Source organism: Stigmatopora nigra, chromosome 17 (assembly GCF_051989575.1).
Source record: "Stigmatopora nigra isolate UIUO_SnigA chromosome 17, RoL_Snig_1.1, whole genome shotgun sequence".
Lineage (NCBI taxonomy): Eukaryota > Metazoa > Chordata > Actinopteri > Syngnathiformes > Syngnathidae > Stigmatopora > Stigmatopora nigra.
The window spans coordinates 3679982-3704887 of NC_135524.1; the positions used below are offsets into that span (position 1 = coordinate 3679982).

The following is a 24906-nucleotide window of genomic DNA, read 5'->3' on the forward strand; positions in this document are numbered from 1 at the left end:
GTCTCCGTGACAGCGGGGTTGCTTCGTTTATTGTCATTGGTTAAGAGGAGGAACTGACAGAAATCCCAGCAAATGAGACAGTCTTTCATTGGGTGTGAATGTTTTATTTTTTTAATGGTCTTATGGAGCACATCTTGTTTAACCTCCTACGAGCAAACAATGTTTTGCTCTGCCAAAAGCTTCACAGATGTTATTAATGTTCGATTTTCAAGTTATATAAACTGCATGTGTCCAGAAGGAGAGGTAAAACCAGAGGGGGAAAAACTGAAAAAGCTGAGGTTGCGTGGTGTAATATCATTTTCCTGGACACCAAACCCAGTGTTGCGAGCTGTAGCATAATTAATCAGTAATGCAAAAGCACATCTGGTGAGGATGAACAACTTTGCCTCTCCCTAAACTGTCTGACGTGCTTTAAATCCATGTGTGAGCCAACTGGCCACTGATGCATTATGCACCATCCCTTTGCCTCTTACATAGTATATTTATTCATAGATTACTTCATTGCATCGATCCTTTTGTCTCTGTTGTTACACTTGTGAAAATTCAGTTGATTATGAAACAAAAATGCAAATAATGTATTTTTGTTTAGATTTTTCTGTACCAGTGACATATCGCGGAAGGGATGATTATTAATGTTGTTCTGCTTGACGGCAGAAGGTTCAATTTAATGTGTTTTTGTTCTTATTTAAGTATGTCATTTTGCCTCGAGTTGTTCCTTTATCATGCGCTAATCCTAAAATGAAATAAAATATGACCAATCAGAAAATATTTGTCTAGGGCATTTAATACAATTGTTATTCAAAGGAAGGCTCCTATTGCGTTTATTACAAATTGTATCTTATTTGGCAACCATAAACTAGAATTTTCCCTTCTTGAAAATGCTAATGTCCTTCTTTCCTTCACATCATTTCACTTACTTCACATTCCCTTATTTTCCCCACCCCATTCAATCTGATCGCTACTTTCCAGTTGTGTTGATCCTAATTTTAAGATTTCATTATTTAATGTCCTCTCACCATTACAAGGCTTTAAAGCTGAAAATCTGTAAGGCCTTCTTAACAGGATTTTCACTATCCACTCACCCATTTTAAATTAATGACAGTGTTCCATTTATTGTACGATACGATTACATTGTATTGTCCTTCTGTTTAGATTACTGAGGATCTTTTGATTGAGATGCCTTTAGTCTTATTTTTTTTCCAAAGATATTCTCCTCCAATGCCTCATGACCCCCGCTCAATCTCTGCCAATATTTTCACTCTCCATCACCATCATTTTTTAGTCTCTCTTGGATTGTCTATGTGCCTCTCCCAGCTTCCTGTCTCCCTAATCCTTAATCCTGTGGAAATCGTTCAGGCAGAATCAGCCAGCTTTGATCAGGCCCTCATATCAGACGTGCTAACAGTGTCTGCACACTCGGATCCCACAGAGCCCGTGAGACCACTGGCGGGGGTGTTCAAAGATGTGTGGACCCCCTGGCACATTATAGATATATATATTTATATAAGTGGATCGCCACAGCTAGCCTTTACAAAAGTAAATCATCATCTTGTGGGCCTATTGCCCATGTTTTAACAGCAGTTAAGATACTGTTCTAGATAAACGGAAATGAAGTGGCTCGGGTACCTGGCTAGGATGCCACTAAGAGGCCTCCCTAGTGGGTTTTTACAGGCCTGTCCCACCACACGGAGGCCCGGTGGGAGGGCATACCAGTTCAAAATTAGTACATGTCAGAGCCCTCTGGAAGACTTTGAAAAAAGTGGCTGAGGAATTCGTGATAAAGTCTTGGGATTGTCTGAGAAGTCAATATGCAATATCTTCCCAAAAAATAGAACCGTTTACATTGACAGTACATTTTAAACTGCTTGATTTAACTGTAAAACTGAACCTGGTACAACGTCGATTGTGAGATCAATGCTTCATGACAACTGTATGTGTGATGTAACAATTGTACCATATTTGTTAAGTCAATCTATTTCTACAGGGGGCGACTTTTGCATTGTTGAAATGTCTATGCATTCAAGTTTTTGCCATATAATTACATAGAGAATGCCCAAAAAAACTGAACAAAACAAATATAGGCTTTATGAATGCCGCAAGGAAAATATGACAAAATTGAATTCCACATTTACCATTGTCATCATGACCTCTTCCCAAATAGGTCAAAGTGGAAAAATCATTCAGCACTCCACACACACTATCCTACTATACACTCGTCTCTCAGTTTAGGTGTACTTTTCGGTGGATTAATCTAACAATTGGTTCTTTGCTGACTTGGATCTGAAGAGAGAATTTGTTTTGAGTTTAATCATAGATTCATATGTCAAAGCTACCATCTCACTTGAAACAAAAACTTGGTCATAAGATATGAAGTGCAATAGTTATTGCATCAATAATCTAATCCCTGGCTCTAGTTAGTTAATTCACATAAAATGTAAGCATGAAATTATTCCCTCTTCTCCAAGCCACATGATGTGAAGTTTTGGAGTTCATTTAGAGCTGCAACAGTGGTCACTTTGTATTCTGCCTGCCCATTTAATCACTTCACAAATGTAATCAGGGCTTTAAATCAGCCTGAGAATCGACACATTTGATGCCCCGTCAGAACAAGGACATGCAGGCGCTGATATAGGACAGCAGGGCCATTCTTCTCTGATGAAGATGAGCGGCATTTCTTCAGGTCATATATCCCTGTGACCCCAATTTGGAAAAAAAAAGTTAGGTTTGTGTGTTGGAATACCTTGAATGGCATCACATGCACATGGTCACAAACAATTCTACAAATATATGCAACTCCTCGAGGTGTGCATGACTTCTCAAACAAACATTGGTCACATGCTAAAACAATGACATAACATAGGAGTGGCATCAAGTGACGTTTTAGGCTTTCTGCATTCTCCCTCTGCTGTCTAAAGTGAAGAATTACATTTACAAACTGTTTATTTCTGGAAATGTTACCATCTTAGGGAAACCACAACCCTTTCCAAAAGTGGTTCTATAACCACAATGAGATGGACAACCATTCACCTTCACACTTATACTTAGAGGCAATTCAGAGTGACCAATCAGCTTATTGGCATGTTTTTTGAATGTGGGAGGAAAGTGGACTACCCATAGAAAACCCATTCAGGCCCAGGGAGAACATGCAAACCTCTAAGTCGTGGGAATGACACTTTTTAGGGTCTGTGGTAATCACAAAACGGTATTGTTTGTCATTATGAAGGCATGCATTCATTGTAGTAAGTAGTCTAAAGTCTAAAATTACATGCAATGTAAGTTAATGCAATAATTGTGATTATTATTCATCCTTGTGCTGTTTTCCTTGTTGCTGCTGATAAGTAAAGACTGACATCTTGCGGCCAGACATAATACACATAGGTTGCATAAGTATTCATTCAAATTCTGTTGGAGGACGGTAAATACTTGCAGTTGGTATTTTTAATTATACTAATTTTTGTCTTTTTTTTTTTATTTATTCATAGGTTGCCTGGTGGCAAATGGTTACCCATAATTCTGAAATCAAGGAAACCCGGATTGCCAGGAGAAAACCCACATAGGCACGAGCAGAACAATGAAAACTCCAAACAGGTAAATGTTTTATGCAAATTATGATGGCCTTTAGCTGTTAAGAAATGAAGCTATTCAATCTTTTCCACCGTTTCAACCAAGTCACTTAGAATTGAGGTTAATGAGATAATTCATGCCCATGTTTATTCCTCAATCGCCAAACCAGTCTTTCTATTTAAAGGAATTCCATTGTTATTATGAATTGCAAACCTGTTATACTTACCTTGCCCCTAACATTTATAAAAGGCATATTCTGGGGAATGCACTTCCAGGTTAAGAGCCACAGAAGTGAACACAATCAAAAATGAAATGAAAAATGTTTGGCTACAGTTTAACAAAATGAGCAGTAATTCTTTGCAGAGGTGTATTATTCCACACCCTTTAAGTTCTTTCCCCCAGATAATCTAATTAACCACTACTTAACAAGCCATACTTATAATTTGGCCAGTGTTTCTCTCTTTCAATTGGAGTGTCTGCTAAATGGACGTGGGTGTGTTTCTGAGGACAGATTGAGAATAATCTGCAAGAAAAGCAGCTCTCTAAAGACTTGTTTAATCCCTACACTATTCGGTTGGAGAGGGAATCCCACTGACCTCCCTCTAAACCCCAATGCAATCTCCACCCACAGAAGAGATGTCTCAATTTGCCACGGTTAATCCCTAATAGGGAACTTTTGTTTGGGAAACTCATAAAAGTCAATATTTTTCACCAATGTATTAATGACCTACTTTAATTGAGCATGTATAAAAGACGTAGTAGTTATAAAGTACAATATACACTGAAAATTAAACCAATCACTGTATTGTAATGTAGGTAAAATAGAATCAACGTGGGTAATAAACTTCCCACATAAGGATTAGGTTGACGTATAAACGTATCTGCTCCTACCTTCTTATCGCTAGAATTAAACTCTGTGTGTTAATCATGGTAAACTAGTAGTAATCTCCTGCATATAACACCAGATGCCAACAGGAAGTAAAGCAAGGCAATGAGTCACAGACATGGACCCAATCATCATTCTTGTTTTAGTTTTACCACTGAATAGTACTAGAATTGCAGGAAACAGGCATAAATCTGATCAAACATGTTACATCTTTATTTCTAATAGAGTAACATTATGCAGACAATGGTAACAATGCTTTCAACAGTGATAACTTGAAACGTGTGTTGTGAAAGCCAAGATTTTGGTTAGATTCGTTTGTTGGCAACTTCAGTTTGATTGTTTATTTCTTAAAAAGTGAGTTTTATCTTCGTAGTTTGGCAAATTACTTTTGGCAGGAGGATAACTAATGGTTTGATGAGATAAGTGGCATGAGAAGTTGTTTTGATTAGTGATGAACTGACTGTTTTTGGGAGTATTGGACAGTATTGGATTTGGTTGCAAGATTGAATCTGACCCAGTTGTGTTTACTATTGTGCTTTTCGGCTACTGTATGTCAAATCAGAAGGCAGATATATATAGGTGCCTCTGTATGGCACCGGATCGGTATTGGCAAAACCTAGGTTGAGCAATCGGATTTGGTGGAAAGTCAATATCGGCACATCCCTAATATGGATATGCATGATTCCTCTTGTATGTAGTTGGGCAGGAAGGCAGTGCAACCAGTACAACGTTGTTTAGGTAGACTTGGAGGTTGACCGTTTCCCCATTGCCTTAGGCAAGGTAACAAAACAAACCATGATCGTGCAAGCCCTTGGTAGTAAAGTTAAAATAAAAGGGTTAAAAAAAGGGAAACGGTCCACTCTTTTATGTTCCTTTAATGAAAGATCACAGTCCAATTATTTAACGTAAGAGTGCACGGTGCTATTATTGCATAAGATGCCAATTTTGCAGGGCTTTTAAGTGTCTGAAAAGCGTTCCCAGTGTTCGTCCTACTTGCAAAGCTCTCTGCGCGCACCCCCGCCTCTCTCGTTATAGACAAAGCCAAGCGTCTTCCATAACAGCGAGGGCTGGAGACTTGAGGAGCCACTGATTTTTTTTGCGGGCACCATCGCGCTGAATATGGATTTACAGTGGGTGTAAGCATTGCTGGAGACCGAGCCTTCCAGGCTGGGGCAGCGACGAGCGTCAACAACGTTTAGTGTGGTTGTTTCAGGGGGTGCTTTTGTCTTTCGTCCGCCTCTCCACAGCAACCCCCTTCACTGGAGCCGTTTCAAGTGCACGGTATTCGGCTAGTGGCTCGGCTAACTGCCGCCAGGATGCATCACCGTGTTGTCACCGACGAGTAGCCGCTAGGGCGACTGACTATAAGGGATACACCGAAAGAGCCCCACCATCGGGCCCCGACCCCGCGTTTCTGGAGGTCTCAACGGGTCATCGCCGTGGATCCGAACCCGTGTGAGCCATAGTAGCGGAGCCCCACTGTTGTCGGCGATATGGCGGAGCAAGGCTACTCATCTTGGTGAGTGCGTACGGGTACAGTTGCCCGCTACCATTAGCCATCTCGCCTACAGTGTTGTTACTTCAAAGGCAGTCAAGAATGGAAGCCTTTTCTGTCCCTAGCAAACTATCGTATGATGATCCGATGTCCGCGAAAAAGATGTTATTTCGAGCAGCAACGAAATATATGTTGTTAGCAGATCGCAGCTAGTGATGTTGCCGTGCTAACGCCATTCAACTGAGGTCAATTCCAATGGTGCTATTGTGAACGAATGCTGCTAACAAGTTAGCCGATCAGCTAATTCACCTGATCAACAATTCCTGTTTTATAGGTCAATGTATGCGTTGATCTTGCTCTTTTTGTGTTTATTACGCCCTGAATTGATTTACTAATATGGGCGACGCGACATCGCACAGGAGCGTTAAGCTGATTAGTGGTCAAGTTGGCCGTGCAAACAAATTGGGAGTTAGCTGATGAGAGAGGGCCAGCGTTCATCGACGAGACACACATAACAACAATGGATCCTCTTATTTGGGGGGCTGAAAGCTAAGCAAATTGTGGCATTTGTGGGCCAACGTGACACTCGACAGGTTGCTGAAGATGACGGTTTGAACAGGTGGGATGAGATGCGAGCACCTGAAGTCACCCTGAAGGATGACACTCGATTCAGATCACGTGATCATTCAAAAACGCCCCTTGAATGAAAATTACCAATATTTCTTTGAAACATCATGGAATGAATGTAGCAACTTTGTGTGCAATAGAAAATAAATTAAGAGAAAATTGTGCATGTTTAAATGATTTGAATTTGGCTTTTGGTGATCCCTCAATATTAATTTAGGGTACTTTATTTGCTGATTTGGTATATACAGTCAACTTGTGTACTCATCTGACTGTCAAAGTGAACATATTCTCAAAAAAAGGTATATTAAATTAACAACTTTTTCCCCAAAAAATAATTAACATTTGCTAAGGGAGTTTATCAAGAGCCTGGTAACAATAATAAAGCCGGATTTGAATAGGTTTGGTCGTATATGGTGCTCTGATAAACTCTAAATACACGAAAATGCCGATCCCACCGCTAGAGAATGTGGCCTGTCAGTCAGAAAGTTCACATGATCCGATGTAATCTCACAAAAATAAGATGTGCTGACAGAGGCAGGGGCATTGTATATAGATCTTGTCACAAAAAACACACACAAAATACTTGCTTTGCGAAATACTTCTTGCTGTCTACAGAATCCGCTTAATTACATAAATATCTTTTGGGGGTGTGGTGTGATTGTTTGTAAATTTACATCTGCTTCTTTTTTCATCAGGCATGGCTATTTTTTTCCATTGCATTCCAGTCTAGCTCACAGCATCTTGCCTCAGGAATCGTCTCCATCCAATGCACACTTTAGGAGTTTTACTCGTAAATATTGAACTCATTTATTATTTATGACTGCATGACCCAACCAGTTGCGAAACATGTTATTGGGGCGAATGCACTCTAGATAAATCTCACACACAGATATACAGGATCTCCTTCATAAGGCATAATATAAGATAATTAAACGCACAATCTTAGTATGGATTAGGTATGCACAATCCATATTTTCTCACTTCCGACACCAACACTACAAGTGATACCAGAGCCCTGCTTCCATTTATTTTTTTTCCGGCCGATTGGGAATCACCTGTAGTCATTTCAATGTGAAAGATTTTAAGTCGCAGATATGAGAATTGAAAGAGCTCCATCCTGATTGTATTTCATATGATTTATTTCAGAATGTAAAAATCTTCCACCCTTCTTCCATCCTTGGCGCAACAATATCATGGCACTAGTTAGCTTCACCAATAGCATCACACATCAGGACCACTCCAACACCTCTCACACATTGATGTGTCATACCACCATCTTTAGCCTTGGGTGATCTTTACTCACCTAACAAAGTGCAACAATGTTAGTCATTTCAACAAAAAAAAACATGATTTGCTAAATAGTAGACCTTCCTTTCATCTTATCTTAAATATTGTTACCAAACCTACAGATATCCCCTTTCTAAATTAAACACACAACAAAGCCTATCAAGGTGAGGGCACCTACTGTTACCCATGAATTGTTCTCCCAAGATGTAAATGTCAATTAAACGTAATCTTTAGGAGTCGCTTGAGAAACTGTATTGTATAACAAAGGTATTGGGGTATTCATATGGATCAGAACATTTTGGGGTACAAATTGTCAAACTAAATCAACCAAAAAGACAATTACTAGTTAATTTAGTGTAATCTTCTTCATTGAAATGCCTGGTCAGGGCCATGGTAAACCAAGGGACTGTCCAAATGTCAAATGAGGCTGCAAACACCATATGGTCAAATGGCAGGGAAGGGGAGGTGAATGAGTTTTAATGTTAGGCAAAAAGGTCACAGTTTATCACAAATTACACTCTGTTCCTGGAGGATTTAGCCCTTTACATCCATAATTGGATCAGACGATGGAAGGAGATGAATGTTAATCCACAATTGGAGAGCTCAAGGCAAATCTACTCTGTAGCTACTGTGTAAGGGTGTTCAATATAAATAAAGGAACAATGCTACAGGTATCTTTTCTTGGTGGAACCAAAGCATTTGCTTTTGCCACCTAGTTGACCCTTTGTGGTCCAGTCACGCATGTTTGCTTGTTGAGAGTCAGATTGGGAATTGTGTCATTTGTAATGGGAGGGGGGACTCTGTCAGTGGACAAGGAGGACTTATGGCTCCTTGGGCTTCCATCCAGCCTCCAACAGTCCTGGATTGTATTTTGTTTTTAAATGTTCCATTCATCTATCTCGCCCATGTTCTGCGGGCATCTGTGCGCAGAATTCACTCGGACTAGTTTGGTGCTAGAATATGAATTAGATCCGTGGTGGATGAAACTCTGCATCTATCTTGCTGCTGCCGTGACATCATTAGAATCTGAGTGGAACAAGGTCAGCTTTTCTGAAATGTTTCTTTTACTTTTCCATGCTTGTACTTTTTTTTTCTCAACCATTTAAGATGATACATGACCCTGGTGTCTTTTAAAATAGCTTCCTTTTTTTGAAACTTGTATGAACCACGTAAGCACAAGGTGTGTTATGTCAGGTACACTGTGATCATTTGTTAATTGCTTGTCAAGATGACAGCGTTGGAGTTTGTCATTTTGTACAAAGTTACAAGATACTCCTCTACAGTTAGTGGAAAAATATTGGAAAATGTATTTTTTTTTGCTGTGTATTTTAAATGAAAGCTAAATTTGCCTTAAGCACCAATAGCGCCACAGTTTTGAGATATGGTACCTCACCATATGAAAATGTTTTGCCCAAACCTTGGTTGCCAGGTGGAGAATCAGTTTATTATTTAGTATAACGCGTCATTTAAAAAGCATAATCTCACAAGGACTTGAACCCAAAAACAATAAAAAAATATAATATATAATCAACAGGAATGAGTTCTTCACATTCTGTCTGAGGAGAAAGATGATGACACATCCATATATTTTGTGAAACTGTACAATAATGGTATATCATACAGAGCGTTTACTTACTCTACTGCATTCCTCACCCAAGGAGAGTGAGTTTGACAGGCTACTGACAGGTCAGCATCTCGGTCAGAGCGCCTATAAGAAAGCAGCAAGCCACAATGGCCACCTTGTCTTTTTTCCCTAGCAACCAACCAGCATTAGAAGGTTGCAGGTCAGGTCGAGGCTGTGTCAAAACACTCTACACTTCAATCAACTTGCTTGATCTGATTTAAGCCTCCCTTGCGTATTGGTACCCCTGGACATTGATTTTAAATGAAAGTCCTTGTATTGTACATATTGTGGTGCATACTTAAAACTCATGTTTGAATCTACTCCATATTTCAGTGTAAAATATCAAATATGGCTATGATACTCTTGGCTGCTCTCTCTATTTTAGTTTTAAGGTTGTGTAGAATTGAATGTATTTTTTTTTATTCTTTGGCTCTTGCTATTCTTGTTTTAAAATCATACAATTTCTTGCGCTTAATAACAAAGGTCAGCAGTCTCTCTGGGGATTTGAATAGCAATCCTCTGTTGCACTGCTGCACTTTTATGATTTGCTGTGATGAAGTATGTTTTTTATGTGTCTTGTCACTTTGATAGGTTGCAATAATGTTTTGAAGCGAACATGCACCGTTACTATGTTGATAGCTCACCAGTCAAAATGCACTTTCCCAATACCTTTCAAAAGTTCCGCTCTATATACTAAATGTGCAATGTTCCTAAGCATTCAAGTTCCTGGTTGCCACCATATAAACTTCTTAGTGCAAATTGCATAGACTAATAATTTTCAATTTATAGTATCAGTTGTGAAGTAGCAATTGCACAATCTCTTCCCTGTTTTTTAACACATTTTCCCTTTTTGAAGATTTTCTTTATTGGAATCTTAAAGAATAAATTGTGTCTATAAAAGTCATTCATTGGGATCTTAATTAATAATTTCATTGTTTTTTTTCTTTCTTTCAGGGCGTACTCTTTAGTCGACTCCAGTCAGGTGTCCACCTTTCTTATTTCCATTCTTCTCATCGTTTATGGCAGTTTCAGGTGAGTGTCATTTACATTTTCTCAAAATTTTAGGCTTTAGTTTGATTAATATTACTATTTTATATCAGTGCTCCCAAAAACCTTTAGTTTTACAAAAATAAATTTTTGGTTACCCATTAAAAGAACCGAAAATAATATTGTTTACATTGTTTTTATGGCTTGTTCTGCTTTTCCCTCCATGAGGCAACATGAAAAACTATTTAAGAGGGATGTAAAGAAAGCTGGAGCGAGACAGCTATAATGAGTTCATTCTAATCTAAATGAGTCCTGTTAGTGTCAAGCCTGGGTACCAAATTAGCTTGGCTGTATCTTTGCATCTGCCACAAGAAGATAACAAGCCATGCCAGACCCCAATATGAATGGAGGCCTGAATTGTTTAAGATGTCTGTAAAGTTAACGCATCCTTACAACTCACTTGTCCCTCTGCAGATCATTAAACATGGACTGTGAAAACCAAGAGAAGGACAAAGATGGCAACCCAACCACAACGGGATCCTTCAACAACAGCAACACAAACAACAGTGAGTGTCGTTTTAAAAGCAGTACATTGAAATTAATTTGTATTGTCTTCACCTTTTTTTTAATTATTTCTATTTCAAACAGGTATTCAGACAATAGATTCGACACAGGCACTGTTCCTACCAATAGGAGCTTCCGTGTCTCTGCTGGTCATGTTCTTCTTCTTTGACTCAGTCCAGGTGGTCTTCACCATCTGCACAGCAGGTATGCGTGGCAACACACAGCAAATGAATGCTTTAAGGCACACGTACACAGTAGTACGCCTCTTTTTTTTTGGTCCTTTGCCGATGAACGTGTAAAGATTATTAGCTGCTCTGTGAAGCCGACGCATGAAAAGAAGACGAATGAATGTAGTGTATCTCATTGCTGTTCTGTACTCTCTATTTTCTCTCCTCAGTGCTCGCTACAATTGCTTTTGCTTTTCTCTTGTTGCCAATGTGCCAGTATCTGACTAGGCCCTGCTCTCCACAGAACAAGTAAGACTTTATTTTTTAAATCACTTCTCGGTTGATCGCCCAATATACAATCTGAATACTGTTGTTTCGTAATAGTTTAAATGTTACCGAATTGATTAATTCTGCCTGTCATGAGACACACCATTCAATTCCATTACTGAAAGTCGCATTGACAATTTGAACTGTGGGTAATAAAAGAATACAACTTCAAACAAAAATTCTCCACCACAAATTTCTCTGCTTAGCTACAAACAAACAAGCAAACTTGTTTTTTATGAGAATAAAGAAAGGTTAAGTTTAGCCTAGTGTACTGATATCCCAACATTTCCATTGTTGCAATGGTAAACCACAAGAGGTGATAACATACACCACCCACCCATCCACTCACACACACTAACAACATAAATCCTTCTACAAAGATCTGCAAACTTGCACCGTCATTATCATGGATTGTCTTCATATATTTACATAGTCATTTAGTATTCCCTATCTGTAACAATGTCTCTAAATATCTGTCATCCCATTTACAGGATTTCATTTGGCTGCTGTGGCCGCTTTACTCTGGCCGAGCTACTGTCCTTTTCCCTCTCCGTCATGTTGGTGATGATCTGGGTGCTGACCGGACACTGGCTCCTCATGGACGGTGCGTCACACTGCCAACACTTGCCAATAGGGACCAATCACCACAGATAAATTTACATAGTTTACCCCCAATATCTAGAACACCTGTCAAGAGTGCGTGCCCCCCATTTTCCACGTTGCCACTGGTCATTTGACACACAGTGCAGCATAATGAATATGTCCCATGCTCGTCACGCTAGTGAAGGCCCAATTAAACTAGCCGTGGGGGGACCATGTAAAAAGCTGTCACTTTAATGCAGGAAATGTCCGCCTATGCAACATGATTCCACAATCATTTATGTAGCCAGTGATGCATATCATTTGGCTACACTATAATTAAATTGTTGTCAATCTAATGGCATTGTTCAAATAGGCCTTTTATGTTGATTCTACAGCTTGGGCAATTTCCTATGATAAGAGATGCATGTGTTATTGTTGGTATGAGTTCTTTCAACAACAACAAAAAAACATGTAACATTCTTTTAATTGTGATTCATTTTGGATTTAAATGTTGGTTTTAACTGGGCAAATCAACATGCCAACTACGGCTTAAACAGACATGGAGTGTTTGTTAAAACAATATAGTGATTTTGAAAATAGGAAAAGGAATTTAAAATTACTTGCTCCTTTGTCTGATCATAGAAATGCCATTGAGAGCTCTTTTACATTGCAAATGCATGGATGACTCTTACCACACTTTTCTACTTGAATGATTTTAATAACTAACCTCGTATGTTTTGTTGGTTCTTTTTTTTAATGAACTGAAGATAATCAACATGTTTTGTGGATTTTTTTCCCCCTTTAGCTTTAGCCATGGGCTTGTGTGTGGCCATGATCGCCTTTGTGCGATTGCCCAGTCTGAAGGTGTCGTGCCTGCTGCTGTCAGGGTTGCTCATCTATGATGTGTTCTGGGTAAGGACATCACCCGCATAGCTGCTTAATGGCAAAGCTCACATACACACACATGGCGGCACATGCAAATATACACAATGACAAGCTTATTGTCATAAGCCTGCTGTCTATGAAATGAGCTGTTTGAGAAAAAAAATATGCACGTGACCTTTGTTTCTTTGCATATAAAGCACATGTCGCTGTGATTTATGAACCACATATTGAATTCCTGCCATTGTCAATCATAGAGCTGGCTGATTATGAAACACTAGGACCATTCACTAAACAAATGATCTTTTCGCTGCTTGAAGATACAACACGTCCTCTGTTTACAACAGTCTTGTGACAAATGATACACAATTAACTGTTACTCACCTATTTGGTATAAGAAAAAAAGGCAGAAATGAGAATTCAGGGTTAGGAACAAGGGGGGGTTCTGAAGTAGTTTGTGCCGCATTATAAGAAAATGTCATCGGGTAATACAAGGCAGGCTCAGTTTTAACCATACTTAGTGTTTGTTCTGTTATTGTGTTTTTCAACTGGCAAATTATTGTAATTGTGACCTATTACTACCTCGCCATAGGCTAAACAGAGATTAATTTGGAAAATGTCATACAAAATAAAAAACAAACCATCAATCAATTCGGCCAATGGAGATGCTGGGGAAACATGCAGCCTAACTGTAATTAAATTTCCGCAAAAATAACAGACATGACTGTTTTAATTCATTTAGAATGACTTAATTTGGGTCTGTTTTTAAGAAAATAATTAATAAGGATTTTGTTTTTAAAATGTACATTAATTTACATTTTTATACAATTTGCGGGATATACACCCAATTGATGTGCCTAATGTAATCTATGATCATAAAACGCAAACTAGTTGGGTTAACACACATGTTGTTATGAACTAATGTATTTTTGTACATTTAAAGTCTGGCATCCAATGAGCAAAACAATATGTTCTTTTAGTGTCACATTACTTTAAGTGAATTTGAAAAAGACAAAGATGCCGCACATACCAATAAAAGCAAATGATCAGTCTCCGCTGCGGTATTCTCATCTTCTGCCTATGCGGGTGCCTAGCAACCCCCAATGTTAGCAGAGAAATGCAACAACATGCTGATGCTTCCTTCCCATTTCCCCTTAGGTGTTCTTCTCGGCCTACATCTTCAACAGCAACGTGATGGTCAAAGTCGCTACCCAACCTGCAGAAAATCCAATTGACGTCCTGTCTAGGAAGCTGCACCTTGGACCAGGGATGGGCCGAGATGTCCCCCGTCTATCCTTACCTGGAAAACTAGTATTTCCCAGGTAAAAAATGGTGTTAAATTCCTTTATTTTCTCCCCCTTTTTTTTTAAATGATTTTTTTTACCCCGCCCCTCCACTCTTCTCACCACCCAAGCTTTAATTTTCCGCTACAGTGAGCATTACTGCCTCACTGCGCCTTTAAAGAACATTTCTCCACCAAATTGGTTTCGTTGTACCTAATAGCCCTCAATGACAAGATATTGAGAAAAATGTTTTAACACAACAACCAACATGGCCTTGTGTCACAGCTCCACTGGAAGTCACTTCTCAATGCTGGGAATCGGAGACATTGTGATGCCCGGACTGCTCTTGTGCTTTGTCCTACGCTATGACAACTACAAGAAGCAAGCGAGTGGGGAAGCGTCTGGGCCCAATGTTTCAGGGCGCATGCAGCGGGTCTCCTATTTCCACTGCACTCTCATTGGATACTTTGTGGGTGAGTAATCAATACGAGTTGGAAGACTTTATGGGTGAACATACACTGTTAGTTAAGCTTGTTTATATACAAAACACTCACTCTTCAAACATCTGCTTACGTCATACAGACAGTAATTCTTTGTATATAGTAACCTGTTGAATCTTGTTCCCAACCGACATTTCAGAATTTCCGTCCAGGATTTCCTTATCCTGCATACCAACATATTAATTTAAACTTAAATACCTAAGGCTCAAGAATTATTGTTTTTTTTTTTTAATTTTTAATTAAATTGCCTTAAGAACTGCTAAGGCAGAAGTGAGTCCAGATGGAGCCAAGATGTATGCATAACAATTTCAGAGAAAGAAAAGGAAAACTAAACAATTACTTGGTTGATTCAATCCAGATATTCAACATTTTTAAAAAAAATCCAAGCTATTAAAAAAGGCCATTTCCCTAATGTGTACTTTTCGTGGAACCAGGTCTATTAACGGCCACCGTGGCGTCCAGGATCCATCGCGCTGCTCAGCCAGCTCTGCTCTACCTGGTGCCCTTCACCCTGCTGCCTCTGCTCACTATGGCCTACCTGAAGGTACTTTCGTGCATGTTCAACAGCGACTCAAACATTCAACACGACAACATAGTCAATACACGGCACGCTCGCGCAATACACTCGCTGTGTAATTTGCTTCATCTCTCTCTGCCTTGGACGTACTGCCGTTAGCCGTCTCATTAGCCAAGACCTACGGCTAGTTACTAGGCAACATGGGAAAACAGGAAGGCAGCACATAGGTGACACCTTAATGAGTGTACAGCAGAACAGATGCCGGGTTGAAACACACTATCCGTTAAATGAGGTATCAAGTATAATTTCTTTTAAAAACATAACAATTCCTCTCTAGACTTAACTATGAGGTGAATTGATATTTTTTAACGGTCTTCCCAGATTAAAATGGGAGTAATACGTCTCTCCTTTTTAACGTTTTGGCCAATATGACTTTTTTCTCGCTGAAATAAGCCTGCTAAAATAGAATGTTGTGAAGTACTAAGCAAAAGCGCAAACTGTAGGGACACCTGGCTCTAGTTTTCTGAAAATCTTTTAAAATTTACGTCGATCTCAGTGTGTGCATGACGGATTAGCCAACAAGACAGCACTTGGTTGTTCCCCGATGACTTAGGCATCCATACTGCTTAGCAAGCACTATGGTTGCTTTAGCTGCATAAATGCTGCACTCTTTTTACTCCCACAAAGCTTCATTTTATTTTTCTAGTGTTTGTATGCATGTGATTTAAACTGAAAATAAGTATCAAAAACAGTTTGTACATACATGGGGATCTTCAATATATCATATCAATAATATTGTTTTCAAGGCACAGAAAATGCCAGCACATTACAGTGCATCAAGTGCACAATATAATCATGCCATATTTATTTTTCTTCAGAATTTATATTTTGGTAGAATGTTGAAATGAATAATTATAAATTTAAGTCAGTATGTGTTTGTATTTTAAAACGATCGCTCCCACCATGTCAATGGAAAATTAGTGCCATCATTGCTCAGGTTTTTTATTTTATTTTTTATAACTAGCTCAGTGCTACTTTTTATAGTTACAATTGTGGTGGGCTTTGCTCATTTTGGTTTGTGAACACTAGCCACCAGATGGCAATACAGACAGTCTTATGACAGCCTTAACTTATTGGCCATCATTGACGGGAATATTGAGAAACCTTGATTTATTAACCCCTTCTAAAACCCAACCTTAGAGGAACACATCAATAACTGCCTTTAACGTCTTGAAGGTTTTTATCAGCGAACTGATTTCCTGCGTCAATGGCACTGAAAGATGTTCATCAAATGCCAGATCTCACCTTTCAAATTGATCGGACATCTATTACTGTCAATCACAGTGAAAGAGCCGCATTCCTTCTGGCCTTGAGCCACGTATTCACCTCCCCTGATCCAGAAAAAAAACAACGCACCCACGACTTAAACAAGTGCATGCGTTGGTGTTTTTTGTGTCTTCCTTAAAGGGGGATTTGCGGCGCATGTGGTCCGAGCCCTTCCATGCCAAGCCCACCTCCCGTTTCCTGGAGGTATGATGCACTCGGCCAATTAACAAGCAAGGGGGAGGACGGCGGACCCCTCTTTCCCATGGAAGAGCAGGGGAGGGGACAGAGGGGTGGGGAGAGTAGTGGGGTACCCTGGCAGCGAGGCCACGTCGTCACCACTCGTTCATGCGTTCCACCAATGTCTGCGGAGACCACCCCCGCCTCAGAAGGACACAAGTATGGGAGTGTTTGTGAAAGCACACAACACATCTTCCTCCTCTTCATCGTAGCACATCCATGCTAGTTTTTCCACTTGCCCTCCCTCCTGTCTTTCCACCGCATTGATTTGTCACATGACATCACATGACATCTCTCTCCTCCTCTTCTTCCTCCTCCCATTGTGGACTTGTGAGACGTAGGGGGTAATATCTATTTTTTTAACATCGTCGTGGTCATTACAATTGACTCTTCATATTTCCGAGCGACGTCAAACGAGCACGGAATATCGCCGTGGAGACGGAAGGAAGGGGCCATCGGCGAATGGGACGCGGGAAGCATACACACACACGGTGGTCATCCTCCTCTCTAATGGTCATTTGCGATCGCCTCGCTCGCTCATCTTCACAGACAACAATGTATTTTATTTAGAAAAGGTTTTTATTCTCTGAGTATACAGAAGAAGATGCATTGTTCAATTACGTAGCACACTCCTGGCAGGCGTGGCTTCCGTTTGTATATAAGTGTACACATGTATTTTTGCCATATTTTCAGTTAGTATTTGAGCGCATGCTGAGTAACAGGTGGGTTTTAACTAACAGCAGGTTGACTTGTGAGCCCTTTGTACGTTTGCTTGTGTTTGAAAACACAGGTCAAAAGAAAACAAAGTTCATTTTTTGTCAGCAGTTGTTGGTGCCCCCCCATTCCTGTTCTCAAGCGTGTGCGTGCGTGTGTGTGTGTGAGTGTGTGTAGAGGAGGGTGATGACGTGCTTTTATTTGCTTTTAATTTAGACTGGCTGTGACAATAGTCAGGTTTGCATCAACAAGAGAGGGAAATTCTCCAACTCAACCAGTGTAAAGATTTTTTTTTTTGTAAAATGTGCTAAATTACGGTTTTGTTTTTTCAAAGTAAGGGGGGGATAAGGCAAGACAGGTGGAAATGTAAACAGTGTTTTTGTTTTTATATCATGATGTTTCTTCAAATAAATGAATGTTGAACTAATTTGTGAAAGTATGTTACATTCTTCCAGGAGAAAACTTGGTCTCGTCTTCTTAACACTTTCTTTTTGCACAAGTCATCCTAAAAGGGATATTAAAAGATCACCTAAGTGGTGATGTGGGCACAGAAAAAAAAGCAAGAAAGCGCGATGAGGACCTGACTATTGTGATAAGTCAGTGGGAGATCCACCCGTACTCTGGTTACATGTATAGAACTGAATGTGTGTGTGTGTGTGTGGGGTGTGTGTATGTTTTTGGACCTGAGGAGGGGAGGAAATCACTTTTTAAAGAAAAAAAATGAATTTAACCAACGGATAATAGATCTAAAAAGCTATTGTAGGATGTTTTATACTGTAACCGGTCTTTTTTGTTGTTGTTTTTTTATTACTTTATATATTTTTTTTGTCTAGCCACGGTTTTGTGGTGCTTGTCAATTCATTTCTAATTTATACAAGAGGTGAGGAAGCCTGGAGGATGGCACAGATTTTTGTTTGGGGTTTTTTTTCCACATTTTTTTTATTTTTTACTCTGGACGTGCATGTTAAGTGTACAGTGTAATCAATTTGGAGGGCTACGTCCGGACTTTTTTTTGTTTTTCGGTTTGTTTCGGAGCCTGGACTGGACCTATTTTGTGGGAGCCCAAATGTACTCTGCAGAGTTTGTGCTCAGGACATTTGTGACTGAGTGGAGGAGAAAAAGGAATGGGGGTAAAATGGCTCAATATTTGGGACCTTGAGGACCCTCACTAAGGCTGAAAAGCCAAAACCACAAACCCTATCACCTCTCCCTGGACTTGGCAAGAAAATATATAGATTTATATACATATATAAGTATACATATATACCTAAATATATGTGTATATATATGCATATATATAATTAGCTGAAGACGATCATTGTGGACAACTTTTTTTATTGGATTTCTTTTCAATTCTTTCATTTTTGCTCTCCAGTCGAGGATTGCCGCGACATAGATATTGCGACTGAATGGATTCTGTATATAGAAAAACGGTGACTCAATACGATAGAAACTGTGTAATGATGAAACGTGACTCTGGATACGTTCCATCTACACACACACACCAACAAAAACATTTTTGTCCCCCTCTGTCGTTGAGGATTGTGCTGTAAATAAACATGACTAACTGTAAATACTTTGTTGTCTTTATTTCTATTAGGTGTACAACTTCTCTACCACTGCTTATCTGCCATGATATTGATATTATCATCACATTATTATAGCAAGAAAAGGCCTTGTATAACAGTTAAGTTACAAAAAGGGAATCTTATTTCTGAGACTTTAGAGAAACATTGCTCTTGGTTTAATTTTATATGGCTGATTAGGAAATGAAATCATATTTCATTTTAAAAGTTTTTCTCCATGTATACATACATACACCCTTTCCATATTGCTGATTGTGCACGACCAGCAGAGGGCAACACATTGCAACATCTGCTGGTTGGATTATTGTTTAACTACTAAAACATCATTTTTACTTGTTTCGCTCAAGTGTCTGCTTGTGTTATAAATGTCAGTGCCAAGCTTATTTAAAATATATAGATATATATATCTTTTGTGTGGGTATGTATATGTATGTATGTATGTATATATATGTAAGTTTATATATATATACATATATATATATATGTATGTGTATATATATATGTATGTGTATATATATATATATATATGTATGTGTATATATATATGTATGTGTATATATATATATATATGTATGTGTTTGTATATATATATATATTTCTGTGTGGGTATGTATGTTTGTATATATATATTTTTTTGTGTGGGTATGTGTATGTATATGTTTGTATATATTTTTTGTTTGTGTGGGTATGTGTATATATGTGTGTGTGTATAATATATATACGTACATATATACACAAACACATACACTTATATACACATATATACACACATATAAACATATATAGACATATATACACATTTATATATGTATATATATTTTCCTTTTTACGCATATATGTGTGTGTATACACAAGTGGTGAAAGAAGGACACATTTTATGAAAGTATGAGCAGTTCTTGAACACAAATACAGTAGCAAATAGTGAGTAAAGTGGCAAAAAGGGAAAATGGGCGTGAGTGAAAGACCTCATGAAAAGAAAATGGCTGCCTCAATGACAAAGCAAAGACGCTGAGTCAAGAGTTTGGAAAAGCCGCTCTCCAAAACTGACCCCCCACTTCCCTTTAACTCACTAGTACTACCTCTACTACTATACAACTGAAAAGCAGAACAAATTCATTGAGTGGCAAAACCACATCTTCAAAACCATCACTAAAATATTCTCTACCCTTTCGTTTAATAAGATTTTTTAATATATATATATATATATATATACTCATGAGAATAAACGATAGTATCATTTGATGAAAAAAAAATTGGGTTCATCAAATGATACTAAGGATGAGTATAATTTGGCATAGAACAATGTTCATCCTTCTGCTAGGGCCCTGTCAATGAAAAGGAAATATTTTAATTACATAATCCTATATATATATATTTGATGTTAAAGCGGGTGGCCTAATTTTATCTATCATATCTAGATGTATATCTTTATATATATCATACATATCTCACTTATTGGCTTCCAATCACAGCAATAGATGTTAAATCAGTTTAAATGGATTGAACATCTACTTGGGACAAACTCTTAAATCCACAGCATTAATCAAGCAAAAACAAATATCATACTTGGGTTATATTTAGCAAAATGACACAGACACAGTTTAATAAAGTAGTCCTTTTTAATTCATTTTGACAGATGATAAGTTAACTTCAAACAAAGCACGTCTTTCAGAGTTTGCTTTTGTTATCTGGAGTCACCAGTAATTTTTTTAGCATTAGTACTTCATGGATTTCACAAATTAGGGATAGATTTAGGCTCTACTGAAAAAATAATTAATATTCCTTTTGAAATTGGTTTTGTTTGGTAGTGCATTGTAAATGAGAATGTGTATTAAAGTATACTATGGTTCATGCTTTCTGTAATTATAGTCATTCGTGAGGAAAATTCAATTTTTCTATTGAATATAGTTGGGGGTTTGTTTTGTATTATTATTATTTTGAATAGCCAAATGACCCTTATTGTTTAATATGTGAAAGGTGCTTTTGAATTTGATACATTTTTCTTGACATTTCAATTAGGAATAGATTGAGTTGTTGCTAATGCATTTGTTAGGAAAGAAGAGGTCTATCTTATTCTAAGCTTTTTATGTATTACTCCCTTCCCAATATACATATTTAGTAAATGATGTTATATTTATGAGCTGAAAAGGGTTAAAAAAAATTCTGTTTTGTCTATTATACAAGTTAGCGTAGGAAAATAATGAAGTTTTTTGTGACTTCTGATTACTTTTTACATCCTACCAAAAATGTTCCTTGCTTTATTTTGAGCCTTCACAGATGACAAAACTCCCCCCCAAAAATTGAGACTTTAACTCAAACTATGTTGAGATCTCAGAAATATTAAGCAAAAGAATGGTAGACAATAACACAATTTATTTGGAGTAGCTAGATGTTCCCTCTCAGTCTTATTGAAGGAAACATTTGAATAGCACCTCTGCTCTACATTCAATTTCCTTCCAACCTGATGGTACTGGATTTCCATGGACGAGGAAAGATGATGATGATGTCAAACATTTGTGATCTATTAATTGCTACGCTTCTATTTAATTAGATAAATGTCTCTAATGGACTCCCGCCACTGGTTAAAAGTGACAGATGTTAAAGCTATAGGAGAGCTCAATTGACCACCGCCTGGCTTTTGCCGAGTTTACTGACATGGAAGATGGGGGGTTGAAGAGCACGACACAGGCTGCTGGGATGGCCGCCATAGGTGGGGGATGGGGGACGAGCTAGGGTGTAAGGTCGGGGAGGTCAAGGCAGGCGGGGGCCCGCCCCTCACTTGTCATTGGCCCAACGGCCCCTGCCGGCCCCGCGCCGCTTTGAAGTGGCCAGAATTCCACCACGGCCATGGGGATTGTAGCATGTCATTTGAAAGGAAATTTGGCGAGGTGGTCCTAAAAACAGAATGGGGGCAAAGTGGGGAGTGGGCAGCGGTAACACCGGGTTTTGTTGTCCAGGGGTTCTCGTGCATCACGTGACCAGGCCAGGTGATGATGGCCAGCTGCTATTAGACGCATTCATTTACATTTAGAGCACTGTTCCATTCATTGGATAGCGACACCACTCCCAGCCCCCCCTACACACCACACGCACACTGCCATTAGCCTCAGCCCACACACACACACACATGAACACACACATGCACACACACTCAAACCAGTAAATTGATTCTTCAATTGATTGATTCTTTTTGTTGTAAGCCTCTGCAAAAGGAGTATTTTCATTACATTGTGAGAACCCAAAAACTTGCAATATGTCTCTTAATGATAATAATCTTTTTAATACAAACACATTTGAGGAAAAGTAGGGTAAAAACTGAAATTAGAGTGTTACATTTCAAGTTTTAAACAATTGAAACAGGTGACAATCCAAATTTGAACCTAGTAGCTTTTCATTGACTTCTGTAATCCGTTCATTAAAAAGGATTAATTACTTGTATATATAGCTAAAACTACTTTTAAATATCTGCTTTGAATTTTGCATACTTTCTAGTTACTCTATTAATTTTATTTATATTCTATTGAGTGGATGGAAAACTTAAAAAAGAGGAAGATTCCTGCCTTTTAATGTAAACACAGTTCACATTTAATACAACACAAACTTTTTACAAGTTGTATGATACTAAAAGGATATTTTTAAACACAAAAAGTCACTATGTAAATGTTTCTTAAATATTTTTAATATTATTAAGTGTTTCAACGGAACTTTGTTCTGAGCCTCACTTATGATCTATCATTGATAAACATACTTTTATTTATGACTAAATATATTGTAAAGTATTGAAGTATCATTAAAAAGTAGTACATGTGTCTAAATTCTATCATTAAGTAAAGTTACGGTTAGTTGATGTTTCTATTAGTAGTTTAAAACTTATTTTGTCCTATGTAACTTTGAATCACCACAAACAATTTTAAATAGTGTTTTAAACATCACAAACTCTTATATGAATTACTAATCCTATTTATATTTAATGATACAGCGAGTGGCCTAACTTTATCTATCAAAAGTAGCTGGTCTTGTGAGTGGTTTTGGCTGGAGGGCCTCTTTTTAAGGGGCCCATATCCTAAATTAAATGGTCCAATAATTCAAAAAGTAACAAAAAGTCGCTTTAATAACTATAAAACAACCTCAAAATCTTTTAAGTGCATTCATTTTAAAATCAGTCATCACAACCCTTAAGTGCATTGAATTCATCAGAAAATAGAACTAATTTCTTCCCTAAATACCACAAAAAATTACTTTTGTTAAAAAGAGTACTACTTATGTTGCAGTATTTGTTAAGAACAAATTTACAACATATTTTGAAACTTTTATAGCAATAAATGTTATGAATAAAGTTTTCTTTTTAGCTAATTTAGTCGGTAGATCTACTTTTTAAATGATGTACCTAAATTTATCAAATATTAATAGTTGGAATTTTTCTTACTTTCAATGTTACTGATTCGTTCAAAATAGACTTATAACTTAAAGTGTAACACCACACATTTTCTTAGTCTGAATTTTTTGCTTATATTGCTTACTAGAATCAATTAAATAAGTAATAATTTAACTTTTTATAACTTCATCAATATTTTACACCTTCAACTCCTCAAACAAGAAGTCAAAAACTCCCTTACTAATCTTTCAAATCAAATTTTAGTCATTAAAAGCTACCAATTTTTTCCCAAAACTTCTATCCCATTAGAAAACACATCTATTTTTAACAGATCCAACATTTTAACCTTCTGACTTGACCGGGAATTTCGCCATTAGTAGTTCTCGAGCAGGTATTCGGGGTCATTTAAAGAGTGGCGCTATTTATTGGCCCCTCGTGCATGTTCACGTTAATAGCAGAAAACTTCCTTCCTCTTCTTCTTTACCTTCTTCCTGCACACCAGCAAGCAGGCAAAGCATGCATTCCAGGCTTGTTTAAATAAGGCCGGCCTGCCCGGGCGCGGGTGGATTCCCCTCTGGCCCTTTGCCCTTCGACCCCGAGTGCATTCCGTATGTAAAGTGAGGAATTCCTCTGAAGTTCATTTAATGGGTTGGAGTTTTTTTTCTTCTTCTTCTTTCCTCTCTCTCTCTCTCTCTTTCTGTCGCTCCCCCACTCTCTCTCTCTTTTAAACTCTTATTCATGCACTATACTTAAAGGAGGAGGGGGTGTGCATGTATGCATGTATAGTGCATGTGAAAGGAAGTCGTAGACTGAGACTTGTTGTCAATCATTCGCAATGCGTGCAAACCAGGAAATTATCGATATGTGATCAATAGGCTCGCCAATATGTAAGCACGGGAACGTTTCAGGGTCTTTGTTATCTTATACTTTTGTTTGCTTTTAGTGATTATTTTACTTTAAAATAGAAAAACAAGCAAGGCATGCCTGTGTATGGTGGACAGAAGATTTATGAACTACATGGTGTGTAGTGCATGTTATCTGTCGATCCATAGTTGAGTTCAATTGAATTATTTTGGCTATTAATCTCTAGAGATGATGGTTATTGTAATAATATTGAAAAGTAGTCACTTTTTCTTCTAGGTTCGATTAAAGGGAATTATGCTAGTTAAAAATAGTCAATGAAAGGGTGGGAATACCATCTTGATACAAATGGGACATTAGTTATTGTCTGTTTTCGTTGTTAAAAGAGGGCTGTTTTTATGTGGTTTTCCTATTGGTAGAAGAAGAATGATGTTTTTGGGTGATGGTAAAAAGTACAGGTATTTGCTCTTATTTTTTGATAGTGAATCCTCTTTGGTTGTGGACATCTTACTAGT

At 38.1% G+C, this 24906-nt stretch overlaps 1 protein-coding gene across 3 annotated transcripts in view; it reads left to right on the forward strand.

Annotated features, from left to right (window-relative positions):
- The window catches only part of sppl3 (signal peptide peptidase 3), a 37609-nt gene extending 18466 nt beyond the window's left edge, over positions 1 to 19143 (forward strand). Inside the window, exons 2-12 of one of the 3 annotated variants that reach the window (XM_077737179.1) lie at positions 3483 to 3588; positions 10438 to 10515; positions 10945 to 11036; positions 11119 to 11238; positions 11432 to 11510; positions 12020 to 12132; positions 12916 to 13022; positions 14151 to 14314; positions 14561 to 14748; positions 15210 to 15319; positions 16760 to 19143. In XM_077737179.1, the coding sequence (XP_077593305.1) occupies positions 3572 to 3588; positions 10438 to 10515; positions 10945 to 11036; positions 11119 to 11238; positions 11432 to 11510; positions 12020 to 12132; positions 12916 to 13022; positions 14151 to 14314; positions 14561 to 14748; positions 15210 to 15319; positions 16760 to 16828 (1137 nt within the window). In that variant the 5' untranslated portion in view covers positions 3483 to 3571 and the 3' untranslated portion in view covers positions 16829 to 19143. Of the gene's footprint in view, positions 1 to 3482; positions 3589 to 5408; positions 5970 to 10437; positions 10516 to 10944; positions 11037 to 11118; positions 11239 to 11431; positions 11511 to 12019; positions 12133 to 12915; positions 13023 to 14150; positions 14315 to 14560; positions 14749 to 15209; positions 15320 to 16759 lie in introns of those variants that run through there. The other 2 variants (XM_077737178.1, XM_077737180.1) reach the window with 2 other exon arrangements.
- The last annotated feature ends 5763 nt before the right edge of the window (positions 19144 to 24906 follow it).